General features: G+C 41.9%; 2 protein-coding genes across 5 annotated transcripts in view; one reads left to right on the top strand and one right to left on the bottom strand.

The window, feature by feature from the left end:
• The window catches only part of LOC117773465 (clathrin heavy chain 1), a 28423-nt gene extending 8023 nt beyond the window's left edge, over positions 1-20400 (top strand). For 2 of the 4 annotated variants that reach the window (XM_034605461.1, XM_034605460.1), the window contains 27 exons: positions 1569-1766; positions 2264-2464; positions 3036-3188; positions 3308-3430; positions 3620-3757; positions 4018-4182; positions 4273-4453; positions 7592-7755; positions 7869-7994; positions 8161-8303; positions 8432-8666; positions 8794-8916; positions 9124-9269; positions 9555-9738; positions 9942-10134; positions 10299-10456; positions 10564-10728; positions 10936-11043; positions 11270-11437; positions 11526-11675; positions 11796-11927; positions 12113-12223; positions 12389-12559; positions 13089-13310; positions 14363-14383; positions 18334-18409; positions 19549-20400. In XM_034605461.1, the coding sequence (XP_034461352.1) occupies positions 1569-1766; positions 2264-2464; positions 3036-3188; positions 3308-3430; positions 3620-3757; positions 4018-4182; positions 4273-4453; positions 7592-7755; positions 7869-7994; positions 8161-8303; positions 8432-8666; positions 8794-8916; positions 9124-9269; positions 9555-9738; positions 9942-10134; positions 10299-10456; positions 10564-10728; positions 10936-11043; positions 11270-11437; positions 11526-11675; positions 11796-11927; positions 12113-12223; positions 12389-12559; positions 13089-13310; positions 14363-14383; positions 18334-18409; positions 19549-19679 (4086 nt within the window). In that variant the 3' untranslated portion in view covers positions 19680-20400. The remainder of the gene's footprint in view (positions 1-1568; positions 1767-2263; positions 2465-3035; positions 3189-3307; positions 3431-3619; positions 3758-4017; positions 4183-4272; positions 4454-7591; positions 7756-7868; positions 7995-8160; positions 8304-8431; positions 8667-8793; positions 8917-9123; positions 9270-9554; positions 9739-9941; positions 10135-10298; positions 10457-10563; positions 10729-10935; positions 11044-11269; positions 11438-11525; positions 11676-11795; positions 11928-12112; positions 12224-12388; positions 12560-13088; positions 13311-14362; positions 14384-18333; positions 18410-19548) is intronic. The other 2 variants (XM_034605463.1, XM_034605462.1) reach the window with 1 other exon arrangement.
• A 1259-nt stretch (positions 20401-21659) lies between these two features.
• On the bottom strand, positions 21660-25735 carry cfap45 (cilia and flagella associated protein 45). The gene is made up of 12 exons (XM_034605496.1): positions 25607-25735; positions 25387-25488; positions 24733-24845; positions 24397-24532; positions 24122-24292; positions 23846-24024; positions 23519-23648; positions 23219-23365; positions 22951-23064; positions 22615-22808; positions 22229-22453; positions 21660-21855 (listed from the first exon to the last, which is right to left on the bottom strand). Exons 1-12 carry the CDS (start codon positions 25607-25609, stop codon positions 21789-21791), a joined length of 1581 nt encoding a protein of 526 aa, XP_034461387.1. The 5' UTR covers positions 25610-25735; the 3' UTR covers positions 21660-21788.
• Between the last annotated feature and the right edge of the window lie 274 nt (positions 25736-26009).

Raw genomic sequence — 26009 nt, 5'->3', positions numbered from 1 at the left:
GGCGTACTTTTAAAGTCACACCAGTAGAAAGTAAATGGTTGCATGGTCAACGTAAAGATCTTACTGAATCAGAGACCATATTTTTGTGCATCTTAGTCAGTATAAGCATTAGTAACTGGCCATAATGATGTATCAACATATTCATTTTTTCAAAGTAGGGCTCGCAGATCAAACATGAATCTAAATATGAATATTAAAAGTTAAATGTAAGTTGTGTTTGTCAGATGCTAGGACATGAGGCCCTCCTCAATTGAAAACAATGATGTAGGATCCCTGCAGTGTTGAGTCAAATAATTAAATCACTCGCTTAAAAAAAACCAATAGTCCCAATTTCCCCATTGGGTTGGCATGTTAACAGCTAACACGTACACCGTGAAGATTATCTATTATGTTTGATTTGGGATATGAGCAAAAATATTTTTTTTGCTGGAGGCTTGAAAGGGGAGAGAAATGTGATCAGTGGCAACAATTATGAAATTCGTGCAATACAGTTTTTTACACATCTACATTAATGCAAATTGTTGAATTTGTTTCACATTAAGAGTAACTCCCAAAAATAAAACAAAGGTGTACTCGCAAATATGAACACATAGTGATTCTCTCTAAATCTGTACCAGTATGAGACACAGAATGTGTCTGGATTCTGCTGACATTTGTAAGTGATTCCCTTTCCCTGTGGCGTGTCACCCTTTTTGTGTATCAGTGTGGCTCTTTGGTGTTGCTGTGTGACCTTGACTGAGGAAATCTCTGAGAAAATATCAAGCTGCAGCAGCATCTACAGTGTCGGGCAGCATGTGAAAGTTCCAGCAGGAGCGCTAAGCTTGGCCGAGCAGACTACACTATCTAATCCTGTTATTGCTCTTGGCTCTCACCTGAAGCTCTGCCATACACAGCTCAGTGTGTTGCACGCACACACGCACGCACGCACAGACACATAATGCAACACTACACGCAACAACATAGGTTAATCCCCCTGTGTAATTTAGGAATGTGACAAGTACACGTCTTAGGATGTAATTCACTTAGATCTATTTTTGCATACAGGGGTGTTTACATAGAACTTGAACTTGGTGTTTTACGGTCAAATGTGACTGTGGAGTAATCACTGTCGTTATTTTTGGTTAAGAATGATTCTTTTTGGCTATTTATATAACTATGAACTGTATGGTTATCTTCTCTAGTGGTAACTATGCCCTGCCTTTACCATCAGGAATAATTCCCATTCATTAGCAATTGGAAAGCACAGTTAATTAGCTCCGTCAAGGACTTTATGTTTTCACCCCTGTCTGTTTGTTGGTTTGTCTGTGGGCTTGTTTGTAAGATTCCACAAAAACTATTGGACAGATTACCAAGAAACGTGGTGGAATGATGTGGTATGGGTCAGGTCAGATTTTTCCACATTTACACCAATACCCAGGGAATAATTCATGGATCAAATAGGCTGCCTTTAGGTGACTGATATCTGTGATGACATTTGGTGCAGCTTGATTGAATTGACTGTTGGGGCCTTGGGGGTGGTATGCACACTGATTGCCATTGTAGTTAAGCATGCATATATGTTTTTCCAGGTGTTGTCGGTGTGCGTTGAGGAGGAAAACATCATTCCCTACATTACCAATGTGCTCCAGAACCCGGACCTGGCTCTTCGCATGGCTGTCCGCAACAACCTTGCCGGTGCTGAGGAGCTGTTCGCCCGCAAGTTCAACACCCTCTTTGCAGCTGGGAATTACTCAGAAGCTGCCAAGGTGGCAGCCAATGCGCCCAAGGTAGTGCCAGTACCAGTAACACTGCTCAGAGTAACATTACTTACAGTTCAACTAGTTCAAGCTCAGACTGTTTAGACTATGCAGATTTCTGGGGATAATATAACAACAAAAACAAATTAGTTTAGATTTTGTCTTTTTAATGTAATTTTATGTTTTATTTTTAATGTTTTTCCATGCATTGGTAAAGCTGTGTACATTGTGTCTAAAACGTGCTACATAAATAAACTTAACTTTTTGTGTCGCATACCACAGTAGTTTAAAATCAACAAGACACATTAACTGCTGGATGTATTCTTTCAGTGTACATTTTTTTCTTGGTTTGAGAAGTTTCGATAAGTAATTCATTACAACTGTTTTGTTCACTACAGTCACTAATAGTCACCCAATGATGTGACTGTACACATCCTTTCTTCTATGCAGGCTCAAAGGTGACTCTTCTCAACTCCAATCTTCCCACTGTCGCTCACTTAGATACTTTGTTTACCCTTTTTTTCCAGGGTATCCTGCGAACCCCAGACACTATCCGTCGTTTCCAGAGTGTTCCAGCGCAACCAGGCCAGACATCTCCTCTGCTCCAGTACTTTGGCATCCTGTTGGACCAAGGCCAGCTTAATAAGTTTGAGTCTCTGGAGCTGTGCAGGCCTGTCCTCCAGCAGGGCCGCAAGCAGCTACTAGAGAAATGGCTGAAAGAGGACAAGGTGCGTGTCCAGTGTTGGTTTTTATAATGGATGAACTTCAGAGGAAATATTTTCACTAATCATGACGTGAAAATATTCCAATCTGAAACACATCTGCTCTTTTGAGCATACCATAGTGTTGCACTTCAAATCGCCACAACATTAAAAATTGTATTTCAAAGCAAGAGATCCATCATTTGGAGGGAATAACTAATGCCAGGTGCTTAAACTTTTAAGTGGCATGAAAGTGAAGCACATTCCAGGCTACAATTATAATCTGGTTCATCCACTTCTACAAATACCACTATGCTGCTGTTTTCAGTTCAGTGTTGTTTTTTTTTATATTTGAGAATTATATGTTGGTTATGAGGTATTTTAGTGAAATAGTTGGACTGCAATCACGTGGTGCTTTATCAAACAGGAATTCCTGTTCTTTCAAACACTGTTCAGTGTTAAGGCTTGAGGATTACACCTACATGCCAGTTTTATAATTTTGTTTGCTCACAAAGGTTCAAGTGTCCATTTAATCCACTTGTTTTGTCAGTTGCTTTGTCCTGTATCTGGTTTTCAATAATGCTCTTTGTGTTTACAGCTCGAGTGCTCTGAGGAGCTCGGAGACTTGGTGAAGTCTGTCGATCCAACTCTTGCCCTCAGTGTCTACCTCAGAGCCAATGTCCCCAATAAGGTCATTCAATGCTTTGCAGAAACTGGTCAGTTCCAGAAGATTGTCCTCTACGCGAAGAAGGTAATTTGTAATTCAACCCCTTGTTCCACTTTTGTCTTTACATTTGTTTGTGTTGTATGGTAGCGAAGGTGTATTTCAGATATAGGGCTATTGGGATTAAAGATCTGTTGTCCCTGTAGGTGGGCTACACTCCAGACTGGATCTTCCTGCTGAGGAACGTAATGCGGATCAGTCCAGAGCAGGGACTTCAGTTCTCCCAGATGCTGGTTCAGGATGAAGAGCCACTTGCTGACATTACACAGGTAAAGTACAGTGATGGTTAGACTAACCTTGCGAGAGAAAGTCGCTGGTTCAGAAATGGAATGATGATGCTTCACTACCATCTGTAACCAAATGATAAATCTAAAAAATCCTAATTATTTGATTCAACAGACAACCAAACATACATGTTTTCAGTTTGACATGTGTGATTATTTCTCTTATGTCTCCAGATTGTTGACGTGTTCATGGAGTACAACCTGATCCAGCAGTGCACATCCTTTCTACTAGATGCCCTGAAGAACAACAGACCAATGGAGGGACCACTGCAGACACGCCTGCTGGAAATGAATCTGGTCCATGCACCACAGGTAAATAAACATGGGAATTCATCAGATTCAAATATGCTTATTATCCCATTTTTATCCATTCAGATAATAAATTCATCAGATTTATAAGTTGTAGTTTTTTTCTATTCCTCAAATCATATATTTTTAATCCAACCCTCAAGGTTTCTGTCTTTCTTTATAAGCATCTCATTGTGTTTCCTGCTGCCCCTGTTGCAAAGTTTCCTGTTGGCAAAGTTTCGAATGATGCTGAAATGACTTTGTCCCTGCGTCATGTCTCTCAGGTTGCAGACGCAATCCTGGGCAATCAGATGTTCACCCACTACGATCGTGCACATGTGGCACAGCTGTGTGAGAAGGCCGGTCTCCTGCAGAGGGCGCTGGAGCATTATACTGACCTGTATGACATAAAGCGTGCTGTGGTGCACACACACCTTCTCAACCCAGAGGTACAGAAAGTACTTCAACTTACAAAAAATTTGAGAATATACATGTAATTCTGCATTCTGCACATGCTCAATTTCTTTTTTCCTCTGCAGTGGTTGGTGAATTTCTTTGGCTCCTTGTCAGTGGAGGACTCTCTGGAGTGCCTTAGGGCCATGCTGTCCGCAAACATCCGCCAGAACCTGCAGATCTGTGTGCAAGTGGCCTCCAAGTACCACGAGCAGCTCAGTACTCAGTCCCTCACTGAACTGTTTGAGTCATTCAAGAGCTTTGAGGGTAAGCTGGGAAAATACAGAAACAATCTCACCTTTCCTGGTTATTTTCAGGGTTTCTGCTTGGTCTTAAATATTCTCAAATTCAATAATCTGAATTTTAGGTCATCAAAAATCTTAAATGTTAAAATATTACTGACTAGGTCTTAAATATGTTTTGTTAGGTCTTAATTATGTTAATATCAGCAATTAACAGCAGAGTTTTGCCGATAGACGATGGAATCAGGTCAGGCCGATGGTCAAAGAGATCAGCGATTGCTGATGGCTCAAGACAAAATTTAGCTTGTTTTCCCATTTACACTTTGAATAATTATTGATAGGGCCTAGTATTTAATTCATTTTATGTTTAATTTTCCTCGCCTTATAGTTTCACATTGGCATCCCCTCCACAGTCCACACACACATATATAAGCGACACTTGAGGCACCAACAGGCCAGGCCAGCAGTCCGACCAATAGACTGCCATATCGGCAAACAACTTTGCCGTAAATAGGTGTTAGGAAAGGGGAATACTACAGCCGGATAATATTTCGTCTTAGAACAATGTTTCATCTGGCTGCTGCCCTGTGCCCTCTCTTTCCTCTTGCCTCCGTGGTCTGACGGCAAGTCGTGGGATGCAAACTGCTGTGATAGCTGTAGTGAATAATAACAAGGGGACCAGTCGGTGTTCCCCACATGGAAATTGCCGGTGACTTCAGTCAGGAGTTCCAGAGAGAGTGAGGTGTTCTGCCTCTTAATTTATCCCCAGCACTCCACCATGAAAAATAGCTTTACATAAATGCCTTAAAATGTATTCACTTCCATATACTGAAACTGGTTATTATGGAGCCCCTCTGGTGACATTTGGGAAAAAACGTATTGCGTGATCACGAAATGATAACAAGGGAACGAGATAATAAGTCATGGGAACACGATAAATAACATTTGGTCACGAGTTATGAATCTGTTCCTCAATAACAAGACCTGGTGAACTTGGAAGCCTCTTGGATGAGAGATGAAACGTTTCACTTAATCCCATGATGTGGCCTCTATAATGGGCTTTAGTTTGACACACACTGGCCCAATCCCATTTCACCCCGTCTCCCTACCCCTACCCCTTGTTTTCGAGGGTTATCTTGCCCCTTGAAACAGTTACAAGGTTGTTGTGAAAAAAAGACCATATTACTTTGAAATGATATTAAACTAAGATGTTACAATCATCAGAATTTTTTTATCGTTATTTATGGAGAAATTTATACATTTGTGGGTCTCTCTACCAGCTTGCCGTGATTCGCAAGGTACTCTGGGAAATTCTCGTAGCCCTTGGTTTGAAGTGTGGGTCTGAAAATCTCTGTTTTGAGGGCTGTACAGCCCTGACACTTGGCCCTTCCCCTCTGTCCCAACAAGTATTGGGACACACTAACCCTACACGGGAACGCGCAAAACGAAGGGGAAGGGCAAAGGGGTAGGGAGAAGTGGTGAAATGAGATTGGGCCACTGTATGGACTGACTGATTGAGGCCAAACTGGTGGAAACGTTTGCAATTAATAGTCCATAAAAACATAGGGTCCTATCCTTGTGCGCCCCAGCGCACCATGCAGAGCGCAGTTTAATGTCCAGCACGCCTGGAGCCTGACTGTGCGCAATTTGGTAATTTGGAAACAGACAGACATTGAGATGTAGCCTACTGGGTGTGTGTGTGTGGCGGGATAATCAGACATAGTTTTATACTTTTTCCTTCCCTTTAAGTAAGATTCTCCTCTGAAATGTTTATTTGGAATAAAAGTAAGTTTACAGATCTAACTTCATCTCTCATCCAAGAATCTTCTTCTATAGCCAGTCCTATTTTTAAGCCGCACCTAATGATCATATGTGGTATTGGCGATTGTACAAGGGGATGATTGATGATGTGACTGATGTGAAGATCGCCCAACTTAGGTCACCCGTCAAAATTAGTTTTTTTTTTTTTTCTAGGGCTGTCAAAATTAACACATTAACGCATGGGCAGAATGACCCACTCCATGTACCCATACCCGGGCCCCACTCACTCGCTCAGAGCGACACACGCAGTGAGATCAGAGCTCGTTCACGTGAAGCAGCCGGTCAGTGACTTTGTAGAAGAACAGTGAAACACAGAGTTTCTCTGGTCTCAGCTGCTCAGAGATCAGCTGCTTCATGATCAGAGCAGAAGCTGCAGCTGGTTTGTACCGAGCTGGAGTTTCTGTGTCCTCCTCCTCTCTGCTCTCACTCCAACTAATAAACACTCATCACTAGTTATCAGGACCTGATCAGTACATGAAGTCACTTAGTGTTCGTTTGATTCACTCCAGAGTTTATGAGGCTGCATTTAAACACCATGAAAATGACTGTTCAACATTTTGTGCTCAGTACAACACAAGACGTGACGCTCACAGTCAGGACTCCACGCAGACTTGATCCGACACCATCGATTCATAACCAAACACATGACCGGACGTTTGTCACCTAAATCATCCCAATGAAAAATTAACTATGAACGTGAACTAGTTCATTTTCTTCTGCATGAACTGAACTTGGAATTTGTTCTTTTTAAGTGTGAACTGGCTCAACACTGCTTCTACAGATGGGCTCAGATTCAGATTTCACATTTAATTGTGTAAAGGTTTGGTTGTTTGTTTGATTTAAAAAAGAAAAGAAAAACGTTTTATTCAACCATCCTATATTTGCAACAAAAAAAAAAAGAAGAGCAAAGGCTAAGATGACCCAATTGTTTAGGATAAAGGTTCTTTGAGTTTGATTTAAAAAAGGAATGTTCTAAATAACATCCTATGTTTGCTCAGAGGCATAGCAAAGAGACAGCCAAATTTAATTATGGCGTGGTATGTTTTAGTTTGATTTTATTTTTCAATCTTAATAACTATCATTTGTACTTGTCATCAGTAAAAAAACAAATGTTAAATGTATATATCCGCCTTCTGTCATTTATCTTTCCGTTCCCACAACAATATACAGAGAAAATGGGGATTTTTTAGGGCATTTAGAAATGGTGATTAATCACAGCTACCCTGTGATTAATCTGATTACAAATTTCAATCATTAAAAAAAAACTGCTTTTGAGAGAAAAGCAGGTTTTACTATTTGTCCTTATTTTGTTTTGTTAATTTTGACTTTTTTCATGTTGCAGGTTTGTTCTACTTCTTGGGTTCCATTGTGAACTTCAGCCAGGATCCAGAGGTCCACTTCAAATACATCCAGGCTGCTTGTAAGACAGGCCAGATTAAAGAAGTGGAGAGAATCTGCAGAGAGAGTAACTGCTATGATCCTGAACGTGTGAAGAACTTCCTCAAGGTTAGAAATGAACCAGTGCACAGGAAACATTTCACTATAAAACAATCGAATCTGCTCATCAGAGCTTGTATTTATTAAGAAATGCCAATTTTTACATTATTTCCACTTTACAGGAAGCCAAGCTGACTGACCAGCTGCCTTTAATCATTGTGTGTGATCGCTTTGACTTTGTCCATGATCTGGTGCTGTACCTGTACCGCAACAGCCTGCAGAAATACATTGAAATCTATGTGCAGAAGGTACTACTACTCAACTACATTTTACCCAACTTAGATGAAAAGTTGTTGAGTAATTTTCTTTCCTCTCTCCCCATCCCTCGATCCATCTCAACATTCATACTGTCTCAGGCCATGGTCTCTACCTGAATGGAAATGTTTGAATAGTAACGTGGATCATTTATTCCAGGTGAACCCAAGCCGTCTCCCAGTCGTCATTGGAGGGTTACTGGATGTAGACTGTGCCGAGGATGTGATTAAGAACCTTATCATGGTGGTGCGAGGACAGTTCTCCACAGATGAATTGGTCGCTGAAGTGGAGAAAAGAAATAGGTAAGAACAAGGGAATGAATTGAACTGTGTAGAAATAGAGAAACCCTCATTCAGCAGTTAGAGCACTAAAAGGTAATAAGACTAAGCTCAAGAGTCATGAAAAATACTTCCTGTGTGTCGTTCTCCAGGCTGAAGCTGCTGCTACCTTGGTTGGAGGCTCGTATTCATGAAGGTTGCGAGGAGCCCGCTACCCACAATGCTCTCGCCAAGATCTACATTGACAGCAACAACAACCCTGAGCGCTTCCTGAGGGAGAACCCCTACTACGACAGCTGTGTGGTCGGCAAGTACTGTGAGAAGAGGGACCCCCACCTGGCCTGTGTGGCCTATGAAAGAGGACAGTGTGACCAGGAACTGATTCATGTGAGTCTAGAGTTAAAATCTTACCGGACTTTGGTTATTTCGCATATTCACATTTTACCTTATGATATGAAAACTTCTAAGGTAGTCAATTTCTGAAATGTTTTTATTGCCTCTATTATCCTTTTAGGTGTGCAATGAGAACTCTCTGTTCAAGAGTCTGTCCCGCTACCTTGTGCGCCGCAAGAACCCTGAGTTGTGGGCGAGTGTGCTGCTGGAGACCAACAACTACAGAAGACCCCTTATTGATCAGGTACGGCCCTCAACTGTATTTAATATCTCCAAACTATTAGTTAACTTAATGCAAAAGCCATCAGAATCACTGACTTGGTTTTCATATCGGCAAACATATATGCTTATACCATTATGTCTGCGAATGGCTCATAGTGGCCGCTTTTATCGGGCTCTACCAAAAATTCCAGATGTTGTATTTATAACTCGTTGTCCCTGTGTGCTGCAGGTTGTACAGACAGCCTTGTCAGAGACCCAGGATCCAGAGGAGGTGTCTGTCACAGTCAAGGCTTTCATGACTGCTGACCTTCCCAATGAGCTCATCGAGCTGCTGGAGAAGATTGTCCTGGATAACTCTGTCTTCAGCGAGCACAGGTGAGAAAGGCTGCATGTTACCTCTATATCCCACATGTTTTTGGCTTCCTTGGGCATTTCTGTGAATCCACTATATAAATTTAAGGCATAGGAAACAAGTCTTTTGAACTTGTTTTGAAGTTTTTGGACATAACTCAATGAGTTTATTTTACTGATCAACTACTTTTTTCAGAAGCTTATTGAATTGTGATCACGTTCAAAAACTCATTCAAAAATATATTTCTATTTTTCAGCTGCATAGAAAATTATACATTCACTGAGAATCCCCTGTCTTGGTTGTTTCAGAAACCTCCAGAATCTGCTCATCCTGACTGCCATCAAAGCTGATCGGACACGTGTGATGGAGTACATCAACCGTCTGGACAACTACGATGCCCCAGACATCGCTAACATCGCCATCAGCAATGAGCTCTTTGAGGAGGCCTTTGCTATTTTCAGAAAATTTGATGTCAACACTTCCGCTGTGCAGGTCAGTGCATTACCGCTCGACTGTTCTGTGTTTAAGGAGTCGCAACATGAACTGAGAAGCTTCTTACAGCTTCTGTACAGTTGTAAGCCAGGGTTATTATTCAGGAATCATATACTTGATCTACACCTTGATTATAATGACCACCAGAATGGAGTTACTTAGCTTGTTACAGTATGATCTGAATATTTTGTCTTTTTATCCAGGTTTTGATTGAGCACATCGGTAACCTAGACAGGGCTTATGAGTTTGCTGAACGCTGCAATGAGCCACCAGTGTGGAGTCAGCTGGCAAAGGCCCAGCTTCAGAAGGGCCTGGTCAAAGAAGCCATAGACTCCTACATCAAAGCTGATGACCCCTCTGCTTATATGGAAGTGGGACAGGCTGCAGCACAAAGTGGTAAGATGTACTTTATCTGTCATTAACTCATGTGGTGAGTTGTGTAGAATTTTTGGAACAATACTAAATTTAGTGTGCGTTTATTGTTATATGAATGACGACACTTGTTGATACAGTGGACTGATGTGCTTATGAAACTGATGGGGGTTGTTTGCTGTGTGCAGGGAACTGGGAGGACCTGGTGAAGTTCCTGCAGATGGCCCGTAAGAAGGCCCGTGAGTCGTATGTTGAAACAGAGTTGATCTTTGCCCTGGCCAAGACCAACCGCCTGGCTGAGCTGGAGGAGTTCATCAATGGACCCAATAATGCTCACATTCAGCAAGTAAGTCACACAGACATACAGCGCACACACATACACACTTAACTCTCTTTCACCTGTTTACAGTTCTCTACTTTGATGATTTTACTTTCTTTTTTTTTATCCTGCAGGTGGGTGACCGCTGCTATGATGACAAGATGTACGATGCAGCTAAACTGCTTTATAACAATGTGTCCAACTTTGGCCGTCTGGCCTCTACTCTGGTCCACCTGGGAGAGTACCAGGCAGCTGTGGACGGAGCCCGAAAGGCCAACAGCACCCGTACCTGGAAGGAGGTGAGGAATGATGATACACTTTCACTGTTAACTCTTTATAATCAGATAAAAAGTCCTTTTTATATTTAGTAGAGTCAGTGACATACTTCAGTTCTTATCCATCACTATCCCTTTATACAGTGGCATTGAAGAATAAATACCTTGGGCAGTGTTGTATCCACTCACCTTTATGAAATACATTTAATGATTGATTTTGTGCTCCTCCAGGTGTGTTTTGCATGTGTAGATGGGAAGGAGTTCCGTCTCGCCCAAATGTGTGGCTTACATATTGTTGTCCACGCCGATGAACTGGAGGAACTCATCAACTACTACCAGGTACACAGGGTTACAGGGGCAGTGTTAAAACATTTTACACTTAATATGAATTTGAAATGATTTATGAACATGTAAGGTTTGAGAAATCAGATATCATTTTACTTTCAATTAGGTGTATATTCAGTACAATTCATTGGTAAAGATTTGACCTGTGTACTAAAGTGAAATGACATGTATTTTGTTTGGATGGCCAAGGGCAGTCTCATTAAATCTGTGTGTACGGCAGGACCGTGGTTACTTTGAGGAGCTGATCACCATGCTGGAGGCCGCTCTCGGTCTGGAGCGTGCACACATGGGTATGTTCACAGAGCTCGCCATCCTCTATTCCAAATTCAAGCCACAGAAGATGAGGGAGCACTTGGAGCTCTTCTGGTCCCGTGTCAACATTCCAAAGGTAGGGGAGGAAAACGACAACAACATGAGTTATTGATAATAAACAAACTCCCAAAACGCTTTCACATGAGAACCTTTTTGTGTGTCAGGTTCTCAGGGCAGCAGAGCAGGCCCACCTCTGGGCAGAGCTGGTTTTCCTCTATGACAAGTACGAGGAGTACGACAATGCCATCATCACCATGATGAACCACCCAGCTGATGCCTGGAAGGAGGGCCAGTTCAAAGACATTGTCACCAAGGTAAAAAAAAAAAAAAAAAGACACTGTTGATGAAATAGTGATGCTAGTTAACATTCTGATAACAAGTTCTACTATTTACAAACATGCTAAAGTTCAAGGGAAATGTGTTTTTTACTCCAGGTGGCCAATGTGGAGCTATACTACAAAGCCATCCATTTTTATCTGGACTTCAAACCGTTGTTACTGAACGACCTGCTCATCGTCCTCTCCCCAAGACTGGACCACACACGCGCTGTCAACTTCTTCAGCAAGGTCCTGGGCCATTGATGCTTTCTGTAAACATTTTTCAAAATGTTATTTGGATTTAACCTATCATCAGAAAAATGAAATCTAAAAAGTATTGTGTGATCATCTTGATGGCGAGAAAAAAGAGTAGTTAGTACAGGAGATTACTTAAAATAGACATAAATAATTTTTTTGTCTGAATCATTGTTTAGGTGAAGCAGCTGCCTCTGGTAAAACCTTACCTAAGGTCTGTCCAGAATCACAACAACAAGTCAGTGAACGAGGCACTCAACAACCTCTTCATCATTGAGGAAGACTACGCGGTATGATGTGATAATGTTGTCCATTGTGTATCGTAACAGATTATATATATAGATATATATATATATCTATATCTTTTACTCAAACATTTTGATGTCGCTTGAAGAAAGAAAAGGAGAGAGAGTTTAATGTTCTGCCATATGTTAATCTCTCTGTCTCTTATCCAGGCTCTGCGTACTTCCATCGATGCCTATGACAACTTCGACAACATCTCGCTGGCGCAGGGCCTGGAGAAGCACGAGCTGATAGAGTTCAGGAGGATTGCAGCCTACCTTTTCAAGGGCAATAACCGCTGGAAACAGAGCGTAGAGCTCTGCAAGAAGGACAAGCTCTACAAGGTGCACAGCAGTTCAAAACAATAACTCTCAGTTGACATCTCATCCTAGAAATCAACTGAATGCAATGAAATCAGTTGCTTCCAGGGGGTCTTATAAGTCTAAAATTTAAAAGTCTAAAAAATTTTACATACAATTCTTGCAGACGTTCAGGTATGTTTTTTTTATATTACATTTAATAAAATTACAAACACGAACAGTGTGGAACTACATTTGACTCGACTGAGGGAAAGACTATGGATACCCACTGCTCCGCCTGAAGTACTTTGTGTAATAATGTGGCGTTTCGAGGGTTTTTCTTTATTGGGCTACTTTACCTTTTTCTTAATTTTGGTTAAGTTTAAGTAATTCTGGGACTCCAATGTTTTTTCGTATTTGTCATAGTAACAATAATTGACATAGATGTTCAATTTCATTCATTAAGGTCATAAAAAGTCTTAAATTGAACTTGTTGAAACCTGCAGAAACACTGAACAGGTGTGGTCACTTTTATTCAGTTTATTCAGCTGTAGTGGTGCTTTCCTTTCCGCAGGATGCCATGCAGTATGCGTCAGAGTCCAAAGACACGGAGCTGGCAGAGGAACTCCTGGCTTGGTTCCTGAATGAAGACAAGAAGGAGTGTTTTGCCGCCTGCCTTTTCACCTGCTATGACCTCCTGCGGCCCGACGTGGTGCTTGAGACTGCCTGGCGACACAACATCATGGACTTCTCCATGCCGTATTTCATCCAGGTCATGAGGGAGTATCTGTCTAAGGTGGGTTGGCCAGAGGCAAAGTGTGTGTGGACAAGAAAGTTTCTTAAGAGAAATGCATGTTATAGATACTGTTTACAGTTCTGAGATAACTTCAGTGAAAGAATAATTAGAAGGTAGATAGACAAGACATCCCACTTACATGTTGACTAATCGTTTTATCCTCTTGTTAGGTGTTAAGATTTGTGAAATAGTATTTGCAAACATGATCTTATCAGTGGAGATGCCCCATGTCAGATCTGTTCAAATTGAGACCCTAAATATGGAATATAATCTAAAAAAAAATGTCCCTCTACTAATATCTGGCATTTCCACTAATCTGATACCTTTTAAAGTATCAGCAGCAAGTTAAAGTTGTTTGCAAATACCATTGAAGTACAGGCATTGTGACACAGTTCCCTACAGACAGTGTTACAGTGTTGCCTATTCTTTCCTCCATTCATGCTCATCTTCCTCTGCTTCTGTTAGTCACATGTCATCACTGGTGTTTTCCTTTTTTTTATTTGGCGTTTTCTTCCATTCAAGCTACTTTTCCATACAAATGTGTTCCGGAGGAGATTCATAACTGCTGTGTCACTCGTCGCACCATTTATACCTGTTACATGGCAAAAGAATATACAACCCATATTGTTTTCATGGACAACAGAGCTGAGTGGAGCATTTGTAAAAAAAAAAAATAAGAATAAAAAGTTGTTGCATTTATTTGACAAACTTTGAAAACCCAACTACATCAAAAAAAGATGTCAAATACACAAAAGTTTATTTTTTTGTGGCTGACAACTTCTTGTTATATATATATATATAATTATTTTAGCTAAGTCTCAGAAGATCATGTTTAATCAAGTCTATCTGTATTTTATATTTTTATAAAGTAATCTCAAGTCTGCATTTGTATCAAAAGTGGCATTATTACCCCCATCTCTCTCTCAGGATTTTTGTGTTTTCTTTAAGTAAAAAGTCCTCTGTTTGCTCTTCTCTCTCTGTCAGTTTCTATTTTGGGAGACTTCCATTTGTTTTTTTCTTCCTTAAGTTGCCTCTCTGAATTTCCTTTCCAGGTTGATGCGATAAAGGAAAAGGTGAAAGTCGAATCCATTTTCTAATCATTCTTTTTTACCCCTCTTCCCCCCTTTCCTGTAGCCTGTAGTTTGGAGGAGTGAAATTTAGCAGAAACTGCATGACCCCTCTTCCCCCCATGTCACTTTGCTGCTTCTGATCGTAAACTCCACATCTCCACTAGATTACCTTCAAACCCACAAAACTCCAGAGCGGGGCTCTTAACACTCATGCCTCGGGGCTCTGCTCGGTGTGCTGGTGTCAGTGACGGCTTTTAGTTTGACTCAATACAACAAATGACAAACGTTGAATAGATGTTTTTTAACATGCGTAGCGGTTTGGTTGAGTACTTACATTTAAAAATATGTTTTCACTTGATTGCTGCTGCCATTACCACTGTTTGTCACAGAAGCACAAGGAATCTTGGGATATGTTTGGCCGGTAAGGACCACATGGTGGGGCCTCTTGCTCAGGGGTGGGAGGACGCATTTGTGGGCCACATTTGCATGAATCTTAGAATTGGGACGCAATTGGTGTTAAAATGCAGCCGCGGAAAGATGCGACCCCCGAATTGAGACACAGCTGTTGTGTATCTCAAGCGTGAAACTGATTGTTGTAGTTATGATAATTGTTCCAACATCAAACGCCGTGCCCCATCACAGCATTTACCCTCAAACACACTGAGCCGTCCTCTTAAACCAGCACACTCATAGGTCTCCTCAGGCATGTGTGAAGAATGTCGCTCTGGAGAACTGGCTCACCTGCTGTTGTCAGGTGCTTATTCTCACAGACTTGTAGAAGAATTATAATGTTCAAACTCTCTTGTAACAGCACTCAGCTGCAGTCTGCTGCCAACCATCATCCTGATGTGACGTTCAGTTCAACAGAGCTTATTCACAGCAGCCATTTTGACATGAAAGTGTAGTTTAACATGTGTTACTAATCAGACAAATGAAGGCTATTTACCTAAATAGAAAAGAATCGTAATTAATTGGATTAGTTAATCCTGTTTTTACTATTTCATTTCAAATAGCTGCTTTGGAAAAGCTCTATACCTTGATTGTATAGTTATAGGTTTGGATAATTTTTGACCCTGTTGACAGCGTATAAAGGGAGTTTAAATATTTTGAGAATAATAATTCTTAATGATATCTTTAAATCAAGAACTGGAGGGGACATATTTAATATCTGTATATGGACAGTGGCACAGTAGCAAAGACTGCAGCTAAGTGTAAAACCTAATTTCAATAATACAAGCGCCAATGAGGCATTTGTTATAATGAAGTGACCATTCTTTCAGAGACCTATCTATTTCCCTCCATGTCTGTCTATACGACTGAATTGATCCCATGTGTGAGAAGAACACAGACAATAAGAATCATTGACATTAGGTCATTTTTAGAGGGGTGTTTGTTTTGACAGTATATGTCTCTCTGAGCATTCAGTGATACTGTAAAGTGTGGTCTCTTCAAGCCACAGACCACTCGAGTGTATGAGCAAATATTTGATTTGGACAAGTTCTTTGGGGGGACAATTACATAACATGAAGAGCAACAAGCATGCACCACCCCCCCACCCCCACCCCCGTAGCATCAGTAGCACTCAGGCCTGGCTAGGAGACATCGTTGTTGGCTGTGCCTGCTTCTGGAAACCTTGAACTGGCTGAACAAAATCATCCCCTCCACCCTCTGTCACACTCTGTCACCCTCCACTATGGCTCTTTCTTTCTCTGTCTCTTTCTTTCTCTGTCTCTTTCTTTCTCTGTCTCTTTCTTTCTCTGTCTCTTTCTTTCTCTTTCTTTCTTATGCACTTTTCAAGAAGAAACCAAACTAAACTGCCGCTTCAGCATGTCTATCAACCCTCCTCTTCTCAAACAAAACAACAGCCTGTCTTCTCTTCAAACAGCCTGCTTAACCAGACTGACTGACTGTCGTATGAAACTACAGCGTATGTAGAGAACTGAACCCAAAACCACTGTAAGAGCAAAGCCTATCCTGCACCATCATCATCATCAGTGTTTAATCTGCACACTGTCCTAGCTGAGGATGATATGTGAAGCTTTTCACTGGCTGCTAATTCTTTGAATTGTTTTTAGCTTTGTCTTTTGTCCTTTCCCCGTCGTTATCCGCCTCTGAGCTGCTCAGCAAACACTAAAGCACCAAAGAGGACCAAGCAGTTTTGGCTAAATGATTCTCAAAATGTGTAAAGCTGTAAACACACTTGACTGACTTTACAAAATGTTGATGATTGGTTTTCCAAACACAGGGCCAATGGTGAAGGAGGAGAGAGAATAAGAACAGGCAAATGGAATAAAAATCACTTAATCTTACCTGCAAATATTTTTAATAACTAGAATAACACTCAGCAGAGAGCATACCTTCGCCAAGGCCCAACAGTACCCTTAAAATCAGCAAACTGCACCAAGTTACACACACTCATAGATATCAGTCTTCTAAGTTGACCATATTTTATATTTTTGCATCAAGATCTCTGCTTTATTTCATGGGAAATTCACAAAAATGTCCTCGCAATGTCAAAGGACATGAAAAAGAATCCTGGATCTGCCAACGTCATTGAATCCACTATTAAACAAAATGTGTTTAATAGTTTCTGCTTAATCCTGCTAACAGACAAACAGCAATGAAAGTATAACCTCTTATTGACTGGGAAGTCAATCATCCAAAACAAATAAAACACCAACTGTTATTCACTTTATTAATTAGAAATTAATCTTATGTGACAATGAATGTTTAGGTTTTGGACAATTGATCACATTTGTCACAATTTCCTCACATTCTTTAGGCCATATGATTGATTTGTTATTTGATCATATAATTAGCAAATTAATTGATAATTAAATAGGTTTTGAATTTGCTCTACACTGTAGAAACCTGCTAAATGTGTATAATCTTTATCATGTTTTTTCTTGTCTCTCCAGGGTAGGCTGTGTCCACACTGATACTTTCTAAATCTGAAATAGAGTCAGTTGTGTGTCTTAACAGCTCAGTTTCAGGGGTTTGAAAATCCAGAGTAATGTAGACGCTAGGTGTAAACATTGATTAAGTGATACTATGTAAATTAAAACATTAACATGGACATAGCCATAGTCCACATGAAGCTATGAAGGGATCATGAGAATGAACCACACTTGTCCTATGTCTCAGGATGAGGGTAAAATAGGCTTACATAAATGAAGGTATACAGGCACATAAAGCATCTTTCTAGCTTGAGTTTTACTGAATAACTGTGTTGTTACTCTGTCATGTTGGTGACAAGTCACCTTAAGAGATCATGCTTTCAGAATCAAAACTTCTTTGTTTGGTTCACAATCTAAAAAATATTAGCGTTAATGCTGAGAGAAATACCAAAGCCTGATCGCAGCTGAAAGCTAATAAAGTCTCTGTCCACCAGCTTCAGTACACAAATGTTCAGAGAGCGTTTTGATATCGTGCTGAGAGGTGGACAAACTTACTAGAGGGGTGAAAAATATAAGTGTTGGTCCTTGTAAGTCTGTTCTGGTGCGGGTTGGTTCTCTACATACTCTGCATTTCCAACATGTTAGTGTAGATGATTTGGGTGGCTGGATGGTGGGACCATTATTACCCTGTAGCTCTGTTTTTGTCTCCTCTCCTAATCCCTAATACCTTCCACAAAGAAGTGGGTTCCTATCTGATAGACTGTTGTGGCCAAGCTCCATGGAGTGTCCAGTAGCTCTAGTTGTAGTTGCTCCTTTTGCCTTATAGAAGGCCCCCAACAACACATTAGCAAGGCCTGCCTCCTGTAGCCCGATTTAATTTAAATCTGGACTTTATTCGTCTTCGCCTGTCAGGAATGGTCCCATCCGTCAGCCAGTGAAATAACCCAGAGGTCAGTTTTTACAAACCAGGCATCTCAGCTCTCGCCCTTCAAGAGCCCAGTCGGCCGTAGCATCACTGAAGTCTGACACGGTCACTCTTGTTGTTGTTTTCCACAGGTCGACAAACTTGAAGCCTCCGAGTCCCTGAGGAAACAGGAGGAGCAGGCCACAGAGTCTCAGCCCATTGTTTACGGTAAAAAGACCACACACAGGTTTTAATCACGTTACTGTGATGCAGCCTTCACCATGACATTCAGAATCAGTTCAGACCTGGTATTAACATCCTGAGTGATCCCATCACAAGTGGTCAGTGCTGAAATTCAGGTGTTATTGCACACAAATGCATTATGAGATCTGATCACTCAAACCTCATTCAGAGATGTTCTGGGATGTGGTGGCCACATTCTTTTCACTGTGTGAACGCGAATCCATCCTGGGCCAAATATGAAGGACGAGCCAATCAGCTGATGTCTCTGACCTGCAACAGTTTCATAATAAATCAAACGTATATTTACACGGCTCAGTGACCATACTTTGATTTGTTTGTGGTTACAATATCAACGCTGACAACTGCAAAGTTATTTGTTTTTTTTACAAACGTGTAAAATCTTTTTCCGTAGTACATCTTAAGCTGTGTCTTAGTTCAGCAGCCACCTCCTTCAGAGGATGGAAGACTACCTCCTTCATGGTCTGCATAGACCGCAAAGGCCGAACCAAAGTGAGACGGTCTGGGCAACAGAGGACTTCCGTGATCGGCTTCACCAGCTTGTCCTGCTCTCACTGCTGTTGCCTAGCAACAGATCTGCAGTTGGACACAACAATGAAATTGTCAACACCCCTTGGTTTTTTAACATGTGTAATGGTGGGACATATTGTTTCTTGCTGTCGCCACTACCTTTTTGAAAAATGGTTCATCACCAAAGTGCAATGAATCCTGGGATAGGTTGGCCCAAGAAGGACCCACTTGTTGGAGTCAGCTTTTCTTTGGGATGGAAGGAAGTATTTGTTTGCAGCCTCTGATGGATCCGAACCTTATATAATATAATACCATAATATTTGTTCTTAATGACCAGAAATAACGTACGTGTGTATTTGCCTATAGAGCAGGGAAGTGCGATCCAATCACAATTGGTCAGAGGAGACACTTTCAGGTCGTATTTTAATACCAGATGTGAACAGACGAAGTTAGCGCTGACCACTTGTGATTGGATCACTCAGGACAGATGTTAATATCAGGTCTGACCAGGTTCTTAGACGGGACCTAGAGAACATTTCTGACAGCGACCACAGTCGCACTTGCTGTAAAGACTCATCTCAATGTTTGTGTTGCAGGCACACCCCAGCTCATGCTCACAGCAGGGCCCAACGTGGCTGTGCCTCCCCAGCAGGCCTACGGCTACGGCTACACAGCAGCACCAGGCTACGCCCAGCCGCCACAGCCCAACTTCGGTTACGGCATGTGAACACACAACACCCTCCTCCCAACCTTCACCCCCACCACGACTTGACCCAACACCTTCCCTCCACCTGTCCTTCTCTCTTTGTGTTCCTCACCAGCTTCCCATGGTCTTCTACTCACAACAGGGGCCACAAAGCAAGCAACAGCCCACTCTGGTTTTGAGTACTATTTTTTTATTCTGTTGTGTTATCAGAAATAACATTTAACTGCATCGAAGGACTTTTATTTGTATCGTTTTGAAAAGAAAATTGGACCACGTGTCTCTTTGTATTTCACATTCCATATTTATGACTACTTATTTACAATGTTTGTTTTCTTGTGTTTTATGTTTATGTTTACGTTCTTTTTTTTTATTGGTTTATGGTTTGTGCAGAAGTGGACTTGCTAAAGCTCAGCAACGAACCTTTGAAGTAGGTGGAGGAGCATTGGATTTTGCACTCGTGAAGAAATTAACGTAGAGAAGCTCTTACTTTTGATGTACTGAACATGTGAACAGCTTACATTGTCTCGTTTGTCTGTATACTGCATTTCATCATTGTATATTCTGAGGAAAAAATGGTTACATATAATATTTGAACATATATTGCCATGTCAGTGGCTATAGCTAGCAACACTAAGTAATGATAGTATATTCTGCACAGGCGTGTAGCTTTATGGAGTTTTAAATGCATACAGACGTATGTCACTGTGTGAATGTGTGTGTGTGTGTGTGTGTGTGTGTGTGTGAGAGAGAGAGAGAGAGAGAGTGAGAGTGTGTGTGTGTGTGTGTGTGTGTGTGTGAGCGTGTGAGTGAGAGAGAGAGAGTGTGACCTGATGGTCTAAATAAGAATTTTAACTCCCTCTCAGCCTGTACTGGGCTGTACAATCCACCCTCCTAGATGTTAGCTCTCCTTCATTGGTTCCATGTATTTAGGTGACCTCTTGTGCCGTGTACAGTGCTTGTGTGAGACTGTGTCTGTGTTTGTGCAAGGACGGGACCACGGCTCCCAATCCCCAGGGCCCTCCACCCTCCACCCTCAACCCCTTAACCGTACCGTGCGTGTGTGCGTGTGTGTGTGTGAGTGTATTTACTCTGAACCCTCCCTGTCGCTGAGGTCCGTGTATGCCGGGTGTTGTGGTGTTTCCCTCGGTCACCATTACTTTTATTTTTATTTTTTTTGGTGTGTACAGATGTGAACATGACAAATTAAAAACTTTTAGATGGAGACCCCACCCATCTGTCCTCCACCCACTCCCCCTGTCCTGTTTTCCTCCCGCGTTTAGTGCAAGAACAAACATGGAGGTGGAAGACGACAGGCTGGTGGAACCTTTGTTCACCTAGGGACAGCCGGATTAGATCCATGAACACTCCCATAGGTTGTGTGTTTAGATGGTTATGATGAAGACATTAGATCTCAGTCCATCCAGTTCTCTGTTAAGAATGGTCTGAAATAAGAGCCTGTATTTACCTTGATGTACTTAACTTCCTTACATGCTTTAAGCTGTGTGTAAAGTGTCATCTTAACCCGAGCATAAGTTAAATTCCTTTCTGTTGTCATGCATATTAATAATAAAAGGGGATCTGTCATTGATAAGTGGAAGAATATGACTTAACTGAAAGGGAAATACTAGCGTAAATAAAAACAAAAAATTTACCAAGTCTCTTGTGGAGTCACTTTATGTGAAACGTCTCAAAAAAAGTCTACTACCTTTGCCAAAGATGTTTTTGTTTGTCTGTCTGTTAGCAGAATTACGCAGAAACTAATGCATGGATTACCACCAAACTAAGTGGAAAACCTGTAGTATGGGTCAGGAAAGAAGCCATTACATTTTGGTGCAGTCTGTCTTTAAAATTTGCAATATAGGGCATTCTTCAACATTTTCTTTTATTTCTCATAGAAATTCATGGACGAGAAACTCAGGCATGTTTAAAGGTGTATGTGCAGATCCAAATAAAAAATCCAGATCTCTTGGATTTAAATGTGGTTTCATAAGGAGACGTGGGTGCAACATAAACCTTTATTGGTGCATACTTATATTCACATTATATCACATTAGTAATTGCAATATTTTCTCATGTAAAATGTGATGGAGAAACCAGACGAAGACACGCTAAAATCCTGTTGTGACTGACTCAGAGTACGCAGGCCCTCGCCTTCCTCTCCACTTCACTGCAGTATTTTTCAGAGAGCCCTGTCGCCCTGCACATGGACAAACACATCAGAGTAAGACAGTGAGGATACATTCAATATAGAGTGAGCTTGTATTCACCTCTGCCAAGGAGGTTATGTTTTCACCCCTATCTGTTTGTGAGTAGGACTACACAAAAACTGAGCAGATTACCATGAAACTTGGTGGATGGACAGAACATGGATCCAATGAAGAATTTGTTTAATTTTAGTGTTGATTTGGACAAAGGGGCAGATTTTTTCTCTTTTGTTAACATTGTGAAATAGGATTTTTATTTCATTTTTTCATTTTTGTTAATTTCTCAGGAAATAATATTGGATGAGGGTATCTATGACTGTGTACAATTCTAGTTCCATACAGGTCCCTTAGCCTGCTGTTACTTACTTCAGCTCCTTCAGCTTCTTCTCCTTGAACTCGACGATGCGCAGGCGTCTCTGCCGGGCCTCTTCCATCAGCTGGTCGGCCTCCTTGAACACCTCTCTGCGTCTGGCTACGGCCGAGAGCTCACGTTCCCTCACCTGCTGCCGGATGGCCTCCGAGTGACAGAGCGCTTTCTGACGCTGATTCTCCTCCTCCTCCATCTGTTTGGCTCTTGCTTCCTTTTGCACCCTGTGGAGAAAAGGGCAAAAGGTCAGTGTATGTGGAGGAATCACTATCAGTAAAATGGTAGTAAAACAGAGCGGTTCACTACACTGATCAATTCATCCTGCTGTAGATGGTAAGTGACAGTCGTCCTTTACTCTGAAACATCAAATCTTACTGCCTCTTACTTCAGCACCCTCTCAAATTCGGCCTTCTCCCGACCGGCCTCCATCGACAGGAAGTGCTCTTTGCAGTGAACCTGCTCCAGACGAGCCGCCTTTAGCATGGCCTCCTCCTGTGCCTTCTTCACGGCCAGCTCCTTCTCTTTCCTCCTCCACTCTCTGTCTTTGATCTGCTGGTTCCTCCGAGCCTGGAGCCCGTCCTTACAAACAAAAACAAGAAATTTATTAAATTCCAATGGATCGTGTAACTGTTATTAGGCTACTTTAATGTACAATGAGGATAATTGGGCAGTTGCTGTCTTTATGGCTTTTCAAAGTCAGCTGGTGGTTTTGTTCGTGCACCTGCTCGGCCTTGTAGTCTTTGGCTTTTTCTTGCTTTGCCCTCAGTCTGGCGATCTCCAGCTCCTTCTCCTTCTTGATTCGTCTCTGCTCTGCTTCAAATTCTGCCTCTCGCTCCTGCAGAGCTCAAGAATATCAACATAAAACAACAAACAAAAGGGACACTTACGTGCATGTTAATGACATGTAAAACTGAACTTTCACTGTATTGAGAATTTGTGTGATGGATTTTTCTTTTGTGGAGAGATCCAGAACCTGGTTTTGATCTGACCTGTTTTTTACGGATGTATGTTATGTCTCTTATGTCTGCCAGCTTCTCCTCCTCCCTCCTCTGCTCCTTGGCCTGCATGGTCTCAGCGTTGATCCGCATCACCTCCTCCTGCAGATGCTGCTGCTCCTCCCTCTTCCTCACCAGGGCCTGGAGGAAGACGTCCAGTCAGAGGACATACATTCCAGAGCGAGTTGTTTATGTGTGTGTGTGTGTGTGGTTACACGTCCCTCAACATGTACATGTATTTTCTCATTTTGTTAGTGTGTGTTTGTGGGTTGTGTCTCCCCCTGGTGTCCGCACCTGGAAGTCTTCCAGGTTCATTCTCTCCTGGTTCTCTCGGACCTGCTGCTTCTCCAGCTCTTTCATCTCCTCATGTAAGTGCTTCTCCTCCAGACGCTGCTGGATTTGGTCGTAGATCTGCTGCATTCCACTGGAATGAAACACACATGCATGCAAACGTGATAACATCAGCAAACTGGAAGGCCTTTGCTTTTTCTGTTCACCAGTGGCCTACGATCAGAAAGTGGATCTCATGACAAGAATGTTAACAATAATGATGAAATGACGATTACATCATTCACATGTAAATAATTCCATGTATAATTTTGTGTGTATTTCTCTGTGGACCTGATCCTCTGCTGTTTGTGCAGCTCCTCAATCTGCTCCACAGTCTCCAGGGCCCTGCGGCGCTCCACCTCCATCATAACGTCCAGACGCTTCTCCTCCTCTGACATCTCCGCCTGGATCAGCTTCTTCTCTTGGATCTGGGCATCACAGATGGCTTGGCACTGAGCGCCCAGAATTTGCTGATGACACCCCACAGAGAACAGAGGTTCTGATGTTCATGTTCGTCTGCCAGTCACTGATTCACTTTTGGACTCTTCAAATATGTTCATGCTCTACCTTGTTGAGCTCTTTGATCTCCTCCTCCTGCTCCATCCTCAGGACGGTGGCCTGCTCCACCAATCGCTGCGCCCGCTCCTGAGCCTCCAGTTCAAGCTCAGTGAGTGCAGGGTTCACTTTACGGGACATGTCTGCCTCAAAGATCTGACGCTTCCTCTCCTCAGCAGCTTTCTGAATGAGGGATATATATATTTTTAAATGTTTTAGGTTTTATTGTCTTATTGTTTATCTGCAGGTTAAAGGAACATTTTAACTGGAATTGCCATGTTTCCTACTATTTCTTCTTCCCTCTTCCTCTGATAAGCCTCCATCCTCTGCTCCTGGGTGAGAACCTGGGACGTGGACATGATCCTCTTAAACTCAGCTGGTGGGAGAATAATGGATTGTCCTGAAGGATCCTTCAGAGGGATCCTAAAAAATGACAGGTGGTGTTGTTAAATCTCTGAAGTTTGTCTCGATTCTGCTCCGTTGCAATGACCTTTATGTTGTTTATTGTGACCCATTTTCAAACCTGCAGTATCTTATTTTGAAATTAGACATAGCTGCTTAAAATGTAGACACAGACACACTGATGGAGTCTCTTCGGAGTTGTCCAGTGAGTGTGCGTCTACCTGAGGTTCCGAATCAGGTCTTTGGTGATGACTTGAACCGTCTCTCCCCCTTGGATCTTTTGATTTTGACCCTGGCCCTTGGAGGCTGAGTGTCCACATTTGTCTGGTGATATCTGGACAGAGTCAGTCAGCAACATCTCACAAACGCACTAATAGCTTGTGATGTATCCACACATGAAACTTCACACGATGACAGATTTGTACATTGTGCTGCTCACAGCTATAAACTAAGACTGGAGGTAGAGCGGGTCATCCACTAACCAGAAGGTTGGTAGTTGGAACCCTGGCTCCTGACACACTGTCCCAAGACACTGAACCACAAATTGCCCCTGACAGCTGTGCCTGCAGTGTGTGAACATGGCTTGTAGTGTAGCGCGCATTATGATAATAATGACTTTATTTATAAAGCACTTTTCAAAATCTAAGTTACAAAGTGCTTTAAAAGGGAAGCGAAATAAAACAGACAATCATGAGCACAGCATCATTAAGGAATCACAAACACAACATTCATATTCACTCAGTATCATTTGTTGCCAAATCAGAAGAAGAACCACAGAAAAATTACGATGTCAAAAGTATTAGTTGACAATGTAGAATAATTACTAAAAGAGATAAACGAAATAGAATACAGATAATTACATAATACCCCCTCACCGGTATGGTGTTACCAAACAGGGTCTCGTCCACCTGGGAGGTGGGGGCTCGTGTTCGGTACCTGCGGGAGTCACCGCTTCTCCTCGAGCTGGATGTGAGGCTCTGTGGGGATAAATATCCGTGGATAACCATCAATAACCATGAATGACCTCCATGAGCCGCAGCCTTCAGATGAATGTATGAAAGGTGCTGCTAATCCTTATTTTCAACGAACACTCACCATGGTCCCCGGATCCCTGCAGCACTTCTTCACAAATGCAGTGTGTTGTCAGTTGCCATGGGACACAGATGTGAGGCGGGGCCTTTGGGTGTGAGGACTGGACTCACATACGCGCGCGCGCACATACACGCGCGCACACACATACACGCGCGCACACACGCACACACACGCACACACACTTTGAACCTTTGAACCTTTAAACCTTTGAACATACACGCACGCACATACACACATACGCACACACGTAATACAAACATTTTAAGAACGTTTGTGGGGTAAAGTCTTGACATTTACACAAATGACACGTTAAATTGAGATTGATAGTTTCAGCATTTGTGCTATGATTTATTATTAATAATATTATTACAAAAAAAAATGGTGTCAGAGGAAATCGTGAATGGGC

This window comes from Hippoglossus hippoglossus, chromosome 13 (assembly GCF_009819705.1).
Source record: "Hippoglossus hippoglossus isolate fHipHip1 chromosome 13, fHipHip1.pri, whole genome shotgun sequence".
Taxonomy (NCBI): domain Eukaryota; kingdom Metazoa; phylum Chordata; class Actinopteri; order Pleuronectiformes; family Pleuronectidae; genus Hippoglossus; species Hippoglossus hippoglossus.
The sequence above is the reverse complement of the archived record's forward strand: the minus strand, read 5'-3'. Positions and strand labels throughout refer to the sequence as shown.

What these genes read in the sequence shown, in the direction of transcription:
- cfap45 (XM_034605496.1), bottom strand. An exon ending in GACCTGATTCGGAACCTCAG is followed by an intron (nt 24,533 to 24,732) that starts GTAGACGCACAC and finishes GTCATTTTTTAG; the next exon opens with GATCCCTCTGAAGGATCCTT. An exon ending in CATACATCCGTAAAAAACAG is followed by an intron (nt 23,065 to 23,218) that starts GTCAGATCAAAA and finishes TGAGCTCTGCAG; the next exon opens with GAGCGAGAGGCAGAATTTGA.